This window comes from Apis cerana, linkage group LG15 (assembly GCF_029169275.1).
Source record: "Apis cerana isolate GH-2021 linkage group LG15, AcerK_1.0, whole genome shotgun sequence".
Taxonomy (NCBI): Eukaryota; Metazoa; Arthropoda; class Insecta; order Hymenoptera; family Apidae; genus Apis; species Apis cerana.
The window spans coordinates 4,559,491-4,578,020 of record NC_083866.1 but is presented as its reverse complement, the minus strand read 5'-3'; the positions used below and the strand labels follow the sequence as shown (position 1 = coordinate 4,578,020).

At 22.3% G+C, this 18,530-nt stretch overlaps 3 protein-coding genes across 14 annotated transcripts; 1 reads left to right on the top strand and 2 right to left on the bottom strand.

Annotated features, from left to right (window-relative positions):
- Positions 1 to 269: 269 nt before the first annotated feature.
- LOC107995591 (dedicator of cytokinesis protein 1) lies at positions 270 to 12,220 on the top strand. Of its 10 annotated transcripts, none has more exons than XM_062085688.1 (22): positions 271 to 503; positions 1,037 to 1,278; positions 1,388 to 2,133; positions 2,255 to 2,408; positions 2,468 to 2,638; positions 2,718 to 3,098; positions 3,187 to 3,402; positions 3,497 to 3,819; positions 3,907 to 4,255; positions 5,258 to 5,356; positions 5,612 to 5,802; positions 5,871 to 6,221; positions 6,311 to 6,587; positions 6,652 to 6,899; positions 7,001 to 7,412; positions 7,500 to 7,723; positions 7,813 to 8,422; positions 8,496 to 8,602; positions 8,935 to 9,060; positions 9,833 to 9,865; positions 9,971 to 10,229; positions 10,405 to 12,220. In XM_062085688.1, exons 1-22 carry the CDS (start codon positions 461 to 463, stop codon positions 10,861 to 10,863), a joined length of 6,021 nt encoding a protein of 2,006 aa, XP_061941672.1. In that variant the 5' UTR covers positions 271 to 460; the 3' UTR covers positions 10,864 to 12,220. The 10 variants fall into 10 exon arrangements, 8 of the variants coding, with proteins under 8 accessions (XP_061941672.1, XP_061941673.1, XP_061941671.1 ...); XM_062085689.1 differs by having other exon boundaries at positions 2,252 to 2,408; positions 8,953 to 9,060; XM_062085687.1 differs by having other exon boundaries at positions 2,252 to 2,408.
- A 139-nt stretch (positions 12,221 to 12,359) lies between these two features.
- On the bottom strand, positions 12,360 to 14,676 carry LOC114576807 (asparagine-rich protein). Of its 3 annotated transcripts, none has more exons than XM_028664110.2 (7): positions 14,430 to 14,669; positions 13,750 to 14,147; positions 13,245 to 13,685; positions 13,114 to 13,164; positions 12,931 to 13,017; positions 12,741 to 12,851; positions 12,360 to 12,672 (listed from the first exon to the last, which is right to left on the bottom strand). In XM_028664110.2, the coding sequence occupies exons 2-7, from the start codon at positions 14,101 to 14,103 to the stop codon at positions 12,550 to 12,552; spliced, it is 1,167 nt and encodes a 388-aa protein (XP_028519911.2). In that variant the 5' UTR covers positions 14,104 to 14,147; positions 14,430 to 14,669; the 3' UTR covers positions 12,360 to 12,549. The 3 variants fall into 3 exon arrangements, with proteins under 3 accessions (XP_028519911.2, XP_061941682.1, XP_061941681.1); XM_062085698.1 differs by lacking the exon at positions 14,430 to 14,669 and having other exon boundaries at positions 13,750 to 13,943; positions 14,005 to 14,144; XM_062085697.1 differs by lacking the exon at positions 13,114 to 13,164 and having other exon boundaries at positions 14,430 to 14,676.
- Positions 14,677 to 16,537: 1,861 nt separating this feature from the next.
- Positions 16,538 to 18,253, bottom strand: LOC114577235 (uncharacterized). The gene is made up of 3 exons (XM_028665637.2): positions 18,116 to 18,253; positions 17,636 to 18,039; positions 16,538 to 17,522 (listed from the first exon to the last, which is right to left on the bottom strand). Exons 1-3 carry the CDS (start codon positions 18,117 to 18,119, stop codon positions 16,938 to 16,940), a joined length of 993 nt encoding a protein of 330 aa, XP_028521438.1. The 5' UTR covers positions 18,120 to 18,253; the 3' UTR covers positions 16,538 to 16,937.
- Between the last annotated feature and the right edge of the window lie 277 nt (positions 18,254 to 18,530).

Genomic DNA, 18,530 nt, shown 5'->3' with positions numbered 1-18,530 from the left:
TTCTATTTTTATTATCTTTTAAATTAACACGTGTCGAATTGATCTTAAATAGAATATAATTTATAATTGTGCATATATTTATCTTAATTTATTAATATATTTTTATTTAATCATAAAATACTATTTTATAAATATAAAATAAATAATTACAAATTTTATACAAACATCTTTTATTCAAAACTTATGAATGTATACGTAAATTTAAGAAATTCTATATTTCGCGGTTTCTAATATAAGAAAATATGCAGTACATTGGAATATCTATAAGTTAAGATATATTTCATGGTGTATTTGCTTCGTGTTCCCATCATCGTGATAATATTGAAGCACTAAGCATCCTGTTTCCATTATAGTTGTGTTAGATGTCAAGATAAAAGAGTCGTATTTTGTTCGCACAACAAATGTGCGAATCGAAATGTAATTAGTGTATATATTTTATTATAATAAGTTGTTAATTAAAATGACAATGGCATGGAAGCAAGTTAAAGAACATTTAGGAGTAGGTAAGAAATAAATTGCAGAATATTACTAATTTAGTCTTTGTAAAGATCTAACATCCTGGGAGGTGCCCCAACAGATAAAATTTTAGTTTTTGTTTTGCGCGCGAAACATCAATTTATGACATATAAATAATTTTGCTCGTTATTTTAATTATAAATAAATAAATAATAATTTTATTTCGATCATTCAAAAATATTTAATTAACGGATGCTATTAAAATGATCTATAATTGTTCATGACATTATCATTTATATAATAACCGCATGATATAGTATCTATATTGTCTTTAATAATTATGAGTATGAATATATATAAATATTTAATAATTAAATGAGTTACTTAATTATTATATTATTTTTTTATATTTTTAATGTAAATTATTTTATATTTTAATTAATAAAACTTATTAAATTTTAAACAAATTAATAAATTTTAATAAATTATATTTAATTAAATTGTTGAAATATATAATTTTTTAAAAATTATTTCTATTTTTATTGTAATAATTATTTTAATTGTTTACTATTATATATAGCTATTCATAATTTTGTACATGGAACTCCTTATACAATGCGATTAACTGTTGGAGAAATTGTACAAATATTAGAAGAATGTGGAGATTGGTATTATGGACATAGTAAATTTAAAGGGACATTTGGAATTTTTCCAAAATCTTATATATATATATTACAACAATCAAAAAATATGGACTGTTTAATACATGAAATTACTAATGTTTTAAGAGAATGGGGACATCATTGGAAGCATTTATATGTGGTTTGTATAATATAATTTTATTAATAAAATTTTTATTAACTTAATAAAATTTTATTAATGAAATTATATTTAATAATTAAAAAATTAATATAATTTTTATTATCAACAGATTCATTCTGTGCACTTTAGGACAATGCAACAACAAATTTTAGAGTTAATAGGATATAGAAGCAAAATTTTAAGTGGTACATTAACAGTGGATGAATTAAAAGATATGAAAAGATTAGCAACAGCTAGAATTGATACTGGTAATCAATTATTAGGTATGGATATGGTTGTCCGTGATGATCAAGGAAATGTTCTTAATCCTGAAGAAACAAGTACAATTCAATTATATTATCATCATGAAACAGCTGCAGAAAGAATAAAAAAAGCAACTAATGATACTAAACAAAAGCCTTTAAAACTACAAACACCAGTATACTCACATATCTTTTTTGTTAGTGTAAGAAATTTTGTATGTAAAATGGCAGAAGATGTAGAATTATTATTGACTTTATATGATGGTAGAGAAATGAAAGCAATTACTGAAAATTATGTAGTATCATGGAGTAAAGAAGGACTTGCAAGAGATATAGATCAACTTCACAATCTTAGAGTTTTATTCACAGATCTTGGCTCTCGAGATTTAGCCAAAGATAAAGTTTATTTAGTTTGTTATGTAATTAGAGTAGGAGGCATGGAAGCTAAAGATGCTGATCACAGACGTTCAAGTGTAGCACAAACTAATCAAAAAATAAAAAATACTGAAAATATGAGAAGACCATTTGGTGTAGCAGCAATGGATATTACTTCATATATCAATGGTAAACTTGAAGGTGATTCAGATCATCATCATTTTATTCCATTTGTACAGTAAGTATAAAATTTTATTTTAATTTATATTTTAAATATATTCATAAAAAACCTGTTATGAATATATTATTATATATAAGATAGATCTGTTTTGTTTGGCTCTTTTTCATTATTTCAGATGTTGTGAGAAAGAAAGTTTGGATGGCACATTACGTAGAATTCTTTCCCAAAAAGAAACAAATATTCAAAAAAATAGTAATGGAAATAGTGGCAGCTTTGCTGGTGGTCAGGGTTTATGGACTAGCTTAAAGTTGCTTAGAGGAGATCCAAAACAAGTAAATAAAAAATTAATTTATAAATATATTTTAATACTTATGAAGAATTTAATATTTAGGTACGCGATGAAAATCCACATTTAGTACTTGGTAATGTTGCTATTGCAAGAAAAATGGGATTTCCAGAAGTTATTTTACCAGGTGATGTGAGAAATGATTTGTATCTCACATTGATTAGTGGTGAATTTAATAAAGGATCAAAATCTACAGACAAAAATGTTGAAGTTACAGTCAGTAATATTAAGAAATTGATATTTTCAAATATGTTTGTGATTTAATTTTTTATTATATTATTATATTTTTTAATAGGTTAAAGTATGCAATGAATTTGGTATACCAATACCAGGAGTTATTACATTAGGTGGTGGAGCTTTATTAATTGATGAATATCATAGTGTTATTTATTATCATGAAGATAAGCCTAGATGGTGTGAAACATTTAAAATTGCTGTACCTATTGAAGAATTTAAACAAGCTCATTTGAAATTTACATTTAAACATCGTAGTTCGAATGAAGCAAAAGATAAATCTGAGAAACCTTTTGCCTTAAGTTATGTTAAATTAATGCAACGTAATGGAACAACTTTACAAGATATACAACATGAATTATTAGTTTACAAGTTGGATCAAAAGAAATATGAAGAAACTGACATTTCATATTTGAAATTGCCATCAACAAGGGGTGAATTGGTAAAACTAATATCAACATTAAATTGTTTTTGTATATAAATATTGCAAAATTTAATTTTATTAAATTTATTTATTTATTTTTTTTTAGATTGAATTAAATATTGAAAAAAAACCAACATTAGGAGCACTTACTTTAAGTAGTAAAGATAGTTTTTTAATAGCAACTAATATTTGTTCAACAAAATTAACGCAAAATGTAGATTTATTGGGTTTATTGAATTGGGCATCACACAATACAGATTTGAAAGAATCTCTGACTGCTTTAATGAAAGTTGATGGTGAAGAAGTAGTAAAGTTTTTACAGGTAGTAAATTTTTTATATTATATAATATAAATATAGATACATAATAAACATAAAATATCTGTCACAATTTCATTATACAAGATTTATTTTTTAGGATGTTTTAGATGCTTTATTTAACATATTAATGAGTAATTCAGATAGTGATATTTATGATGATATGGTATTTGAATGTTTATTATATATTATTGGTCTTGTGTCTGATAGAAAATATCAACACTTTCAACCAGTAATGGATTTGTATATTTCCGAGAGTTTCTCTGCAACGCTTGCATACAAGAAATTGATTACAGTATTACGTAAACGTATAGATAATGCAACTAATAATGATGGACAAGAACGCGATATATTGCTTAAAACAATGAAAAGTCTTCAATATTGTATGAGATTTGTTGTAGAATCCCGTCTTTTATTCACTGCGTATGTTTTATTTTTTTTTATATCATTTGAAAAATTATTATATATAATTAAAGTATTTTTATTTATTTTTATACTATTTTTATATAGATTAAATCAAGATGAAGAAGAATTTTCTCAAACTTTAACAGAATTATTGAAATCTATTGTTGAACTTATGAGACATGAAACAGATAGTACTTTATTAGTTCAAGGAGCATGTCTAAAATATTTACCAACTACTATACCCCATTTACTACGGGTATATAGTGGCAAACAATTGAGCACAATTTTGACTGATTTATTAATTACTTTACCAATGAGAAGACTAACTAAACAAAAAATGATGACTGTAAATGATATTGTTCACAGTCCTCTTTTTTTAAATGCAGAATGTAGAGCAATTTTATTACCTAGAATTACTATTTTGGTTCGTGATTTATTGGAAGCTAAAGAAGAGGTAGTGTATATTAGCTATTAAAAATTGTAATTAACTTTAATGTTAAGAAAGGGAATTATTATTCATTGAAATGCATATGAAATGATTAAAAATTGCTATTATATTTAATATATTGGGAATTTCTCAAATATAAATTGTTTTTGAGTAATGAAATTTTTGTTGAAGCTTCATTCATATTAATGTTGTCATAATGAAACTTAAAAAAGCAAATATATTTGTATATTTAATATAGTTAAAATATGAATGAAACTTTTGATTTGCATTTAAAATTTCACTATACATACAACTTGTGAATAGTGTTATTATTTGTGCTTTCCGTGCAGCCTGACATCCTCCCGCCACGCATCTTTCTGTGAATTTCATTAATCTTATATTATTCTGTAAATTAGGATGTCTTTATTTTTTGTGATATGTTTCTAAATCAGGTCTTATTTTTTTGTAATGTTTCTGAATATAATAATATTAAATTAACACAGATATTCATAAAATAATATTCTATTAATCTAAATAGTAAATTTGAAATAGAAATGATATAAAGAAATATAATGAAATCAAAGACATCCTCTACAAACTTTTATTGTAGCATGAGAATTGAATTCATTTTTACTTCCTAATATAGCATGTAATCATAAAATATCCAATTTTCATTCATAAAATGTAAGTTATTCATTGTGTGTCTATCTTTTCACTTATACAGATTAGATGTGTATTATAAAAACATATTGTCTTTAAAGTAAAAAAATCTCTTTAAGAAATAATCAAAAAATTTTTATAGAAATTCTTATATTTAATGTAGTTTTTCAACTTTTTTATAACTATCCTATTGCTTGAGGCACTGCATTGTTTATGCATGCAGTCTTGTAACACAATTTCTCTTAGGTGATGGACGATATTAAGGATATAACTATATTTTTTTACGCATAAATTGGCATAATATTCTCACTAACATAGGGCTATTTCATTTTTGTGTTTGGTTTGGTTTTGGTTATTGGCCTATAAAAGGGGCTATCAAGTACGCCTGGAAATAGCGTGGCGAAGGTAGCCAGGCTGCTCGGCGAAAATCGACATCGACTCAACCAGCACCGTGGCTATTCTGAAGAGGTAATTGTTGAAATACATCGTGATTTCGAATGTTACAAGTAAATTTTGAATTATTGGCACGGTAATTGCTGATGTCATGAAAAATACATTACTCTTATTTTTATATTTATGATAAATATTTTATATTAGATTTACAGGAATGCTGTTTATTGTTGTGTTTAAAATTTTTTGTTTCTTTTTTTTTATAATTATTTTTACAATAATTGATGATCCACAATGATGATGCGAAATATTTCTTATTTTATGTTCATGTAGGTTGAATTGTGTGTCAAGATTTTATCTGATATCTTGGATTTAACATTTAGAAAAAATATAGGAAGCACTGTACAGGATGTAAAAGAAATTATGCTAACTGCTTTACGGACTATTATCCAAACAGTTATATCAATGGATAGAGAAAACCCATTAGTGGGTAATTTAGTTTCGGTCATGTTAGCAATATTCAGGTAGAAAATTGGAATAAAAATCTTTTTAAAAAAATATGTACGCGATCTAAGCGTTTAATATATTTCAGACAAATGACACAACATCATTATGAAATTTATATAAATCATTTTGGAACCAAATTTGATTTGCTTGATTTTCTAATGGAGATATTACTTGTATTTAAAGATTTAGTATCAAAAAGTGTATTTCCAGAAGATTGGTGTGAAATGATAATGCTTCAAAATAGTATAATTTTAAAATCATTGCGTTATTTTTCGGGTACTATTAGAGATTATTTTTTTATTGATTTTGAACAACAAGCTTGGTCTAACTTCTTCCATTGTGCAATTGCATTTTTAACTCAACCAGCTCTACAATTGGAAACATTTACACCATCAAAACGTAATCGTATTGTTTCGCGTTATAATGATATGCGGAGGTATATGCTAAATTTATCAAATTATTTTATTTTTTAAATATTATTAATAAATATTATAATATTATAATAAAGAACTTTTTTTTTTATAGAGAAACAGCATTTGAAATACGATCCATGTGGTTTAATTTAGGACAACATAAAATATTGTTTGTTCCAGCTTTAGTTGGAGCAATATTAGAAATGGCATTAATTCCAGAAAGTGAGCTAAGAAAAGCAACAATACCTATATTTTTTGATATGATGCAATGTGAATTTTACAGTTCACGTATTGTTGAAGGATATGGTGATACAAAACGTGATCCTGCACACATAAAAGCTAATTTCACAGAATATGAAAATGAAATGATTGCAAAATTAGATATATTAGTAAGTTATAATATATATCTTCTATATATTTATTGATTTATCAATTACATATACATTTCTATAGGTTGAGGGTGGCAGAGGGGATGAACAATTTCGTTTGCTTTGGATTCAAGTAATGGGTAATCTTTGTGAAAAACATTCAACTATGCGAGAACAAGGATTACGTTTCGTTGATACAGTAGCTAAACTTATGGAACGTCTATTACAATATCGTGATATTATTCATGCTGAATCTCAAGAACATAGGATGCTATGTATTGTAAACTTATTAGAATTTTATTCGGAAATAAATAGAAAAGAAATGTATATTAGGTATATATATAATCAATAATTTTGTCAAAACATCATTTTTTTTAAAGTTATATATAATTTTTAAAATTATTGAATCCTAAGTTATACTCTTCATTTTGTAGATATGTAAACAAGCTTTGTGAGTTACATTTAGAATGTGACAACTATACCGAAGCCGCATATTCTTTAAAACTTCATAGTCAATTATTAGCTTGGAGCGATCAACTATTACCACCACTTTTAAAATCGCATAGATATTTACTATGTCAAACGCATCGTGAGTTAAAAGAAGCATTATATAATGATATGATTGAATATTTTGATAAAGGTAAAATGTGGGAATGTGCGCTTGCAATATGTAAAGAATTAGTTGCACAATATGAAGAAGAAACATTCGATTATTTACAATTATCTGTATTATTAAGGCGCATGGCCAAATTTTACGATTCTATAGTAAAACAATTAAGACCTGAGCCTGAATATTTTAGAGTTGCATATTATGGTCGTGGTCATCCGGCGTTTTTACAAAACAAGGTATGTTATAAGAAATTTCTATATCTGTAATTAATTATTTAACACATACATACATGCCACTATTAATAATTATGATTAATCAATCAGGTATTTATTTATCGTGGGAAAGAATATGAACGTCTCAGTGATTTTTGTTCACGAACATTAAATCAGTTACCAAATGCAGAACAAATGAATAAATTATCTCCTCCTACTTCGGAAATGTTAGAATCCAATCATCAATATGTTCAAATCAATAGGGTAGATCCATTAATGGATGAGAAAAGACACCGACTTAGTGGAAAACCTATAACTGCAGAGGCAGTATTGAGGTAAAATATGATTTAATAACATATATTTATAAAATTCATGAAATTTAAAATTTTTTTAAATTTAAATAAAAAATTTATATATATTTAAGATATCATCGAGTAAACGATGTTCAGCGTTTCCGCTTTTCAAGACCAGCACCAAAGAAAGATATAATTTCGACTACTGTAAATTCTGGTGATAAAGAAAAAGATATGAATACTCTTAATAATGAATTTGCTTCGTTATGGTTAGAAAGAACAGTACTCGTTACGAGTCATCCTTTGCCGGGTATTCTTAGATGTTTTCCTGTTACATCCAGTGAAACCTATTTAGTTAGTCCTCTTCGAAATGCAATTGAAACAATGGAAGCTACAAATATTGCATTAAGAGATTTGATCTTAGCACATAAAGCTGATAATAATCTTCCGTTAAATCCGCTTAGCATGAAATTAAATGGTATATTAGATCCAGCAGTTATGGGTGGTATAGATAATTATGAGAAAGCATTTCTCAATTCTGAATATCGCAATTCTCATTTAGAAGAAACTTCTGATCTTTTGAAATTGGAAGGATTAATTGCTGAACAAATTCCACTATTAAGTATTGGTGTTCAATTACATAAAATGCGTGCTCCACCTGAATTAACTCCGTTTCATCAGCGTTTGGAACAATGTTTTGCATCAATGCGAAATCAAGTAGAAGCAAAATACGGAAAAAGAGTAAGATATTTATGTTTTTCTTTATACATATATATATATATTTTTTAAAATTAATTATGTATATGTATTACAGACATGTGATTTACAAATTGAAAATTTAACCCAATCTGTTACGATGCGACGACATCAAGCTTCAAGGGGCGAGATTCATCGATTATCTGAATCAAATATAAATACAGAGTAAGTAATGTATATTTATATAATAATATGTTAATGTATATTATGTAATTTTTTTGTAACTTTTCTGCAAATATTTGTACTAACATTTTTGCTCATTTCTTTTTATATTATTAAATTGCATATTTTTATCATGGGATTATAATTTTTATCATGGGAATATGTTTGTTTTAAAATATTATTTATATTTATCATAACTTATATGCATGCAAAAAAAAGTTGACTAAAATTCATAACACAAATTTCATATAAAAACATGTAAAATGCTTCCTACATAATTTTTTCATATCTTTTATTATAATGTTATGTGGTTACTTTGTAATTATCTCGTTCAGCTGTGGAACTCACTCCAGGGTATCCTCTCTTACAAGATCCCAAGTTGCAACATTCAAGTCGCTCGCCTCATTCAATTTTAATAACAGCACGCCTTCATCTGGTACTCAAAACATCAGTTTATCAAGGTAAAGATATTATGATGATGATGATGATAATGCATAAAAATATTTATGCTATAATTAATTTTTTTGGTTTCTTTTTATTTTCTACTTTATATATAGTTTTTTAAATTTATTGTCAATATTATTCAGTTATGTTATATATATATATTTTTTTTATTTTTATATGTACTATTTCATATATTCATATTATTTGTTTATGTTATAATATTTGTTTATTGATAATTTGATTAAAAGTTTATTTTTAAATAAATTATTTAATAATTGATTATTTTGATAAAAAAATTGATTAAATATTAATCCAAAAATATTTTTATAATTTCATATCATTTTCATATTTCGAATAGATATTAGAATAATTTATCTATAATTTCAGGAATTTTGCCGTTGGGCCTGATAAACACAATATCCTATTATCCTTTCTCCGTACCTAGCAGTTTTTGTATATATACACATGTGTATATATGTACTTTATTTATCTTTATTTATATCTTATTTTTTTTATATATATTTTGACTAATAAGTCATTTAACATTATTTCAAAATTATTTTTTATTTAACTATTTTTATATTATTTAAATTAATCAAATATTTTATAAGAATGTTTTTAAAAATTGAAAATAAAAAAACAAGAAAAAATATTACATATATACATATATGTCTTAAAAATAGTATTTATATATTATTTCTTTTTTTCTTCTTTTATTCTATTTTTTATTTGCATGATATTTTTTGTATTATTTGTTATGTTACCATGTTTGTCCCTGGATAAAACAAGTTCTATAACACAACCGACTATTATGCTAAATAGGTAAATAGTGTGCTATTATATTAGTATAATATTAAAATTTTAATTATTAATATAAATAGATATTCTCATAATTAGATAATAATAATAATTATTATTATTGTATAGGAATTCTTCAATACGTTCACACATACTGTCAACGGCATCTCTACAAAAGGCATTAGGAAGTCCAAGTCCAGGAACAAATAAAAAGAAAGATTCGAAGCGAAGAAGTTCACGCAAAAGTGATTCAGTTGCATCAACAAAAAATGATCAACCGACGAGTCAATGGTATACTACAACAGATGTATCACAAATTACATCAATCCCTGCTACTCCATCAATATCTAGTTTTCTTTCTACTCCGAAATTTGAACTTCGTCAAGAGGTAATGTTTCGGTATAATTAATATTGTTATAATAATAATGGTAATAATAGTATTAGTATTAGTATTAGTATTAGTAATAATAATAGTAACAATAATAATAATAATAATAATAATAATAATAATAATAATAATAATAATAATAATAACAACAACAAAAATATTAAAATTTTTCTAGTTAACGCCTAAACGTCCTTTAAGATCAGAAGTAGAAAAAGAAAGAAGAATAAGTAATCGCTTGTCTGGACAATCTCAACATTATTTAAGAAATATAAATAATGGAATGGATTTAAGTAGCTTAGGAAAAGGAAATAGAGACAGTATTGGTACTACAGATAGTACAGCCTCTGAAGATGATCCACCTCCACCTTTACCTATGAAAACTCGCGAAGCTGATTATTGTAATCTTCCAGAAGAATTACCTATTCAACATTATGGAACAGGTAGTTTAAATAATTTTAACCGGTCATTAGGACAATGGTCAAAAAACAAATTACCAACTCCTACTGATGATCTTGATATTCAAACGAAACCACCTACTCCTCCTCCAAAACCAAAAAGACCACCTTATAATTTAAATAAACTTATACTTTCTTCAGATATAGATAATTTTAGTCAAGACCCGTCCGTAACTTGATTCAAATTATTTGATGACCGTGTGTCTTGCCAGTATACTGAAAATTATATATAATTATACATAATATTTATATACATAGATTTTAGTTATATAATAGGAAATTAAAGAGTTACCATTTATATTCTATTATGTACCTTTTCTTTTTATGTACATAAGAAACTGTTTATTACTGTTAAAAATAACAGTGAATTATAATATAATTTTTTAATATAATTTTAATAATATAACAAATGTAATAAAAATTAGATTTAATTTTATATTCCAATAAGATTACATATATCTATCTTTATTTCATTCAATTGAAAAATTTTTGAATTATTAAATTTGAAAAAAGTATAAAAAGTTTTAAAAAAGTTTTACAATTTTTATATATAATATCTAAATAAAAGAATTTTTTATATACATTTTTCATTTTTTGATATTTTATAAATATATTTATGTAAAGTATAAGTTTAATATATATTTATATTCAATATTAGTTAAAATATTAGATAATATATTTTGCATATTTACTAATGCCATTGACATCAAAGTCTTTCAATTATAAAAGACTTTATATACATTATAATATATACATATAAATTATGCATAATATGTTTATTAAGAAGCAGATATTACAATTAATGTATTTTTATAGATTTTTGTAAAATGTATTTATCGCATCTTCTCTATAATAAGATTTTTAAACAAATTTTACTGTTAATGTTGCTAATATTTTTTAACATAGAAAAATTTAGAAAAAAAACTGTTTTTATATTTAAAATACTTTTTTAATATCTGTTTTCTTTAAAAGCTCGATTTTATACTATAGTATTATTAATATGTAAACTATTCTACTACTTAAACATTATCAATTGTGATTTACTAGTATAATTAAATAATTAAATAATTTGTTAATCAAGTTGACAAGATCTTGTAAAATGTTAAATTATTTAAGATAATGAGAGACACAAAATAGAAAAAAAACGTCAGTTTATATCATGCAGTATATAATCAGTACATATAGAATTTATTGCATATTTATTTATTAGTTTTCATGACATAATATAATATTAATTTATAATAACAAATTTTTATATTTCTTCACGTAATCATATAAATTTGTAAGGCACTATATCATGTGACAGAATTGCTGTATTTTTCAAAATGTAAACATATAACAAGAATGCTTGATATTTTTTAATTATAAAATATTATACAAGATTTTTAATTACAATTATTATGTAAGTGTCATACCAAAGAGATTTGTGCTTTATTTATTTTTGTTAACAAGTTGTATCATTTAATGTTATATTTCATATTATTCGGAAATCAAATAAATATGATATTTTTTAAATTGAAGACAAATAACAAATTATACGTATTTGTTGTTGTAATTGATTTTTTGATATTTAAATACTGGTAATTAAAAAATTAATCTATTATAATTCATATTTAATGTGCCATTTTTTTTTAATATTCATAGCAATAATTTAATTTTTAACTAAAGACCAATGTAATAAATCAAAATTGAAATTTATTTATATATAATACATTTTACATATAATATTAGATATAATAATATATTCTTTTATTTAATATCACAAATTTTTAATTATTTTTAGAATAAATGATTGAAAGTATATCATATTATATAAAAAATATTAAATTATACAATAATATAATTAAAATATCTTACATGTTTTTCTATGATATTCGACATTTATTTTCAAAAGTATCATTTTTATTAGTGCCACTAATGCTTTTTTGTTTTAATTCAGGAACTTCCATATTATTTTCATATCCAGTATTCATATTTGATATTGGAGGCTTATGTAAAAATAAAATATTTTAATAATTTAATAAACTATATATATAAAGATTTAAAGAAAACTTACCGATGAAATATTATTATTTTGTAAATTTTCGTTAGTAATTTTATGTTTATTCTCTATCCATGACCATGAATTTGGCTGTGTCGATGGAATTGTATGTTGATTATATACGTTCTTAAAAAAAAAAGAAAAAAAAAAGTAAAAAAATTGGTATTATTATATATTTTTTATTTTTTTCTTTTTTTAATTATACCATTGTTTCTTGACACATTTTTATATGATCTAAATGTGGGTAAATCTGTCTGGAATCAATATGCAAAAGTGGTGGAGCACTAGGAATCTACAACAAAATTTTTTATTAAATATTTTTTATTTAAATTTTTTTATTTAAATATAAATGTAATATCTTAAAATGTAATATTTCTCAATATTTTACCTGTAAATTTTCTTTTTGTAAATTCATATTACCAGTAATATTTGATTTTTGCTAAAATTTATCACAACAAAAATACAATTATATTAATAAAAGAAAAAAATTGATATATGTAATAAATAAAATATATTTACTTCTTTTTTTTCATTAAATTGAGTTGGACAACAATTAGTATAATGATTGTATATGCCACATTTTTCACATTTCAAACCCCAAGCAGGACAAGCTTTTATAGGATGTCTTCGATTACATTTTCTACAATTTCTTTTATTTTGCATGTTTATTGATTTTTCATTATTATTTGAACTATTAGTCTTTTCATCAATATTTTTAACAACATTAGGTGTATTTTTAAAAGATGCATTATCACTTTTTATATCATTTTTTTTCTTGTTTTCTTCTTTTTTTTTTTGTAAATTTTGATGCTCATTAAAAATTTGTATTAATATTAATAAATTGAGATTTTCTGTATTAAAAATTTTTGTTTTCAGATGTTTATCATTAATTTCCATAATTATTTTATCTCTAATTAAACTGTCTGTCAGTTTTCCAAAGTTACAAGTTTTTGCTTTAATCTAAAAATAAATATGTATTTAAAAAATATATTTTAAAAAGTATAAAAATTGGTTCAATACTTACTTTCAATTGAGTGATATAAGTTTCAATAGATTCATCTTTTTTTTTTCTTGAATTAAAGAAGTTATATCTTTCAATAACTTCATTTTTAGAAGGACAAAAATATTTATCAAGTTTTGCTAATAATATATTCATATCATCTTTTTCTTTCAAATTGGTTGAAACAACTTTTTCTATAGCATTTTGACCAATTTTTCCTATACAACTTCTTAAAAGATAAGCTTGTTGTTCTTTTGGTTTATCCATCGAATTACTTACATTCATAAATATCATAAAATCTTTCTTCCATTGCTTCCAATTTTGAGTAATATCTCCATTATCAGATAAAGGATCAGGAGGTTTTACATATGTATTCATTTTGTCATCAGGTTTATATTCTAACAATGTATATCTAAAATAAGCTAAAAAAAATTGAATTTTTTAGTTATAAACTATAATATATAATATGTTAATATAATAATTAATAATGATTATTATAATAATTATTATTACAATTATAAAAATAAATATATATCTTTCAAAAAAAATATATATATAAATTTAAAATTAGATAATATTAATTAATTATTTTATCCATGTATTATTTTTTAACGTAAAATTTGTGAATATATATTTTAATTTTATTTATTTAATAAAAATTAATTTCTTCTAAATAAATCATATGTTTTATAATTATTACATACCTGATTAAATTCTTATTAAAAATAAAAAATGTACCAATAAAAGTGATTTATATTTTATTATACAAATTATATTTATACAAATTAATGATTTGTTCAGGAATGATCAGAAATGACTTGTTCTTATATACATACTACAGTATTTTTTGATGAAATAACGGGTATTTCCCTTTTAATAATTTAAAATGAATCATGATCACATGAATAAAGATTATAAATATCAACTTTAATTCTAATGTTGGTAACAAGTTAAAATTTAATTATTTTATATATTCTATGTATGTATTTAATTATGTTTTATATTTATATATTCTATACTGTGTAAATAAAAATACATAATCAAAAATACATGATAAAAAAAAAAATTTAATTTATAATCTTGAAATATGAAATAAAAAATATCTTTTCTTTTCTCATATTAATTAATTCGTAAAATTATTCGTTGTTAATAAAAACAAAAAATATAATAACAAACATAATTATATAGATATATATTTAAATATTAAAGAATTAATAAATAGTTCATTGTTTTGAAAATCAATAGTAGAAGTTAATTTTATATTGTAATATAAATAATTTTGGTGTTATGTAATCTAGTTTATTATTTTATCTAGTTTATCTAGTTAATTATTTGGTAATTTGTGATTTATATTTATTCATGATTCATTTATTTTCGAAGAATTAACTTCATAGATTTTATTAGTTTCAAGTTTAGAAAATTCCATTAGATATCAATTAGTATTTCTGCAATGTAATGATAAAAAATTTAAATTACAATAATTTAATAAATAACATTTTTTAACGGTGTTTGTTTTGAGTATTTTTTAAACAAATAGTGCTACTAAATAAATGTTAAACAAAAATTTACGATTCACGATTCATATTTGATAATTAATATGAAATTACAAACAATATAGGATAAACATACATGTATAACATTATAACATATATATAACATTTCGAATTAATCTCTAGTTTCTCTATATAAATAGTATCTCTATATAAATTAGTTAAGAAAAATAAGAAATAAAAAATTATAAGAAAAAAATAATTTTTTTTATTTTATTTTATATATTATCTAAAATTATTCTTATGTTCTCCTGCTATTTTTTTTTCTTTATCTATTTTTTTTTCATTCAAAAACGATTTTATAATTTTTACCTTTTTTTTTATTTTTGCTATCTCTTCTTTTACTATTTGTTCTCCTTGTTCAAACGAAATATATCAATTATAAAATTATACAATGTTAGGTTCAAATTTTATTTTAGAGTACCAATAATTATGAAAATTTCTTTGTTTTCTATCAATGTTTGAATGCAAAAAATTTCAAAATTTCAAATTTTTTAATGAAATTTTTAAACTTTACAAATATAAGAGTTAATATTTTTCAATTTTAAATATAAATATATAATTCAAGATAAGTAAAATATATCAATTTAAAAATTAGAAAATTTTTTTAACCATACAAAATAATTTATTTTTATATTAGTGGAGAATATTTTTAAATATCTTTTTTAGAAAGATCACAAAGACAATGGAAACAAAACATATTTTGAAACTTCATAAACTTTGAAGAACAACTGAAAGAATTCTATCCTTTTTAATTTGAAAATAAATTAATTTTTTGTTTATTAGTTTTGAGAATTATTAATTTCAAAAATTTAAATATTAATGATACATATATATAGATTTAAATAATATATATTAATTCAATAATTATATATTAATTCAATAAGTATATGATTTTGATTTGTAAGATTTTGATTTTGTAAGATTATTTGCTTTTTATTTATTTGTATAATATAATAAAATATTATTATATTTCATAATTTATATAATATAACTATAGAAAATTTTTTTTCTAAATATTATATATTTTTAAAATATGTGAAACTTTAAAGGAAGAAAAATATATTAAAAAAGTTTTCTTCAATTGATCCAATTGATTCCAGTATATCATATTATAGATATATGAAATATAATAATTTTATTATTAATTATTATTAATAATTGCATATATTTGCATAGAATATCACTATAAACAACTTACAAACAATAATATAACAACAAACAAACAAAATTTTTGGAAATTATTGGAAAAAAGACAACTATTTAATTTTAGATATTAATTTTAATTTATTTTTTTAATATTATCTCTACTAAGAAGTAAAAATAACAATAGTTTAAAATAGAAAAGAAGAATCAAAGATTTACAGTAAAAAATATTTTATGAAAAATATTACAAAGTTATTTAGAGATATATAGAAATATATTTGTATATAAAAATATATATATTTTCTTACATGTTAAATTAATATATATCATATTATAAATCATTAATATGTAATGTATTGTATAATATAATATGTAAAGTATAATATGTAATGATATAAAATATATATTTCTAATATCTTTAACAAAAATACACAAAAAAAATAAACAAATATTGATTATATCATCTAACATAAAAAAATTTCATTTATTATATTAAAATTTAAACTAAAATTATTTTTAGTTCTTATGATTATAATTATTTGATTTTTTATTGCATTTTGAAGAAACATGACCCATTGTTTTGCAATTATTGCAAATGATATCTTTTGCTGTACAATGCGATCTAGATGCAATATGAGTTAAACCACAATAATTGCATTGCAGAATTTTTTTAGATTTACATTTCCAGCTAAAGTGATGTAATCTCTGACATTTAGTACAAATTTCATTATAAGCTGGACAATTTTTATATCTATGATCACTTCCACAATAATGACAATTGGTAATAAAATTTTTTGGACATCTTTTTGGAAAATGATTCCATTCATTACATTTTATACATTGTTTTCCCAATGATGGACATTTATTAGAAGCATGATTAGATCCACAACGTGTGCAGTTTTTTGAACTATTACTATCAATGTATAATTTCCAAATAAATGCAATTTCCTTTATTGTTAATTTATTGAAATCGGAAGAAAATGTAAATGTTGGAATTACATGTTTAGCAGCATTATTAAATTGATGTTCATTGATTTCTGTTAAAATTTTCTTTTTTATTAATTCATATTCATTGTCAATGTTTTTTTCTTTGATAATAAACTAAAAAAAAAAAAATTATATAAGTAAAATTATTGTAATATTATATATTTATAATGTAAAGTTTTATATATTTTTTATTAATATTTTTGTTATAAATTTTTAAATTTTTTTACTTGTAAGTCCTTTATGTATTCATATATATCTTCTAAAGGTAATTTTTTTCTTCCTGAAAATATGTAATATTCATCAAATTTTTCAAGTAATATATCTACATTTTCTTTATCATTTATAGAATTAAATTGAAATGTGCTATGAATATTTTGTCCAATTGGACCCATTAAATTTAATAACAGATTTCCCCATTTTTCCTTATTAAAATTTTCTTTATTTAAAATTCTTTTGAATGTTAAAAATTCATTTTTCCAAGAACACCATGTTTTGAAAAATTCGTCTTCCGTCATAAACGATGAAGGTGGTATAATATTAGGAAGTTCAGTTTGATTTAGATTGTATGCATAGATAGGAAGCATATCTGTTCTATTATTTTGTTTTGAAACATTTTTATTTTGCGAGTTACCTGAAATAAATAGAATATGCATAAGGATAAATATATAAAAAATTATTGAAAATGTATATTTAAAAATAATATTTACCCATTATATATTTCAATGCTTGTTTCACAAAAAGTCAACGATTTTACTATGTATAATTTACTATATAATCTGTGACTTTGCAATTAGATAGATAGATAAGACGTCGTATTAACTTATGACTATTTTCTTTCTTACTCTTATATCCGATCTATCAGAAGTAACCAATCCTCATTTCTTTTTGTAAGACATACACTTATATACTTATATAACTTTTTATATAATTTTTTTAATTAACTTCTAATTACATTTACATATTATTATCCTTATGTTGATGTTGATTTTTGTATGTAATTTGATACACATATGAATTATAAATTTCTAATATAAGTTATGTTTTATTATATATAATATGTATAAATATAATTTGAAATCCAATATTCAAATATAATAATATAACAAAATAGGTTATAATTGT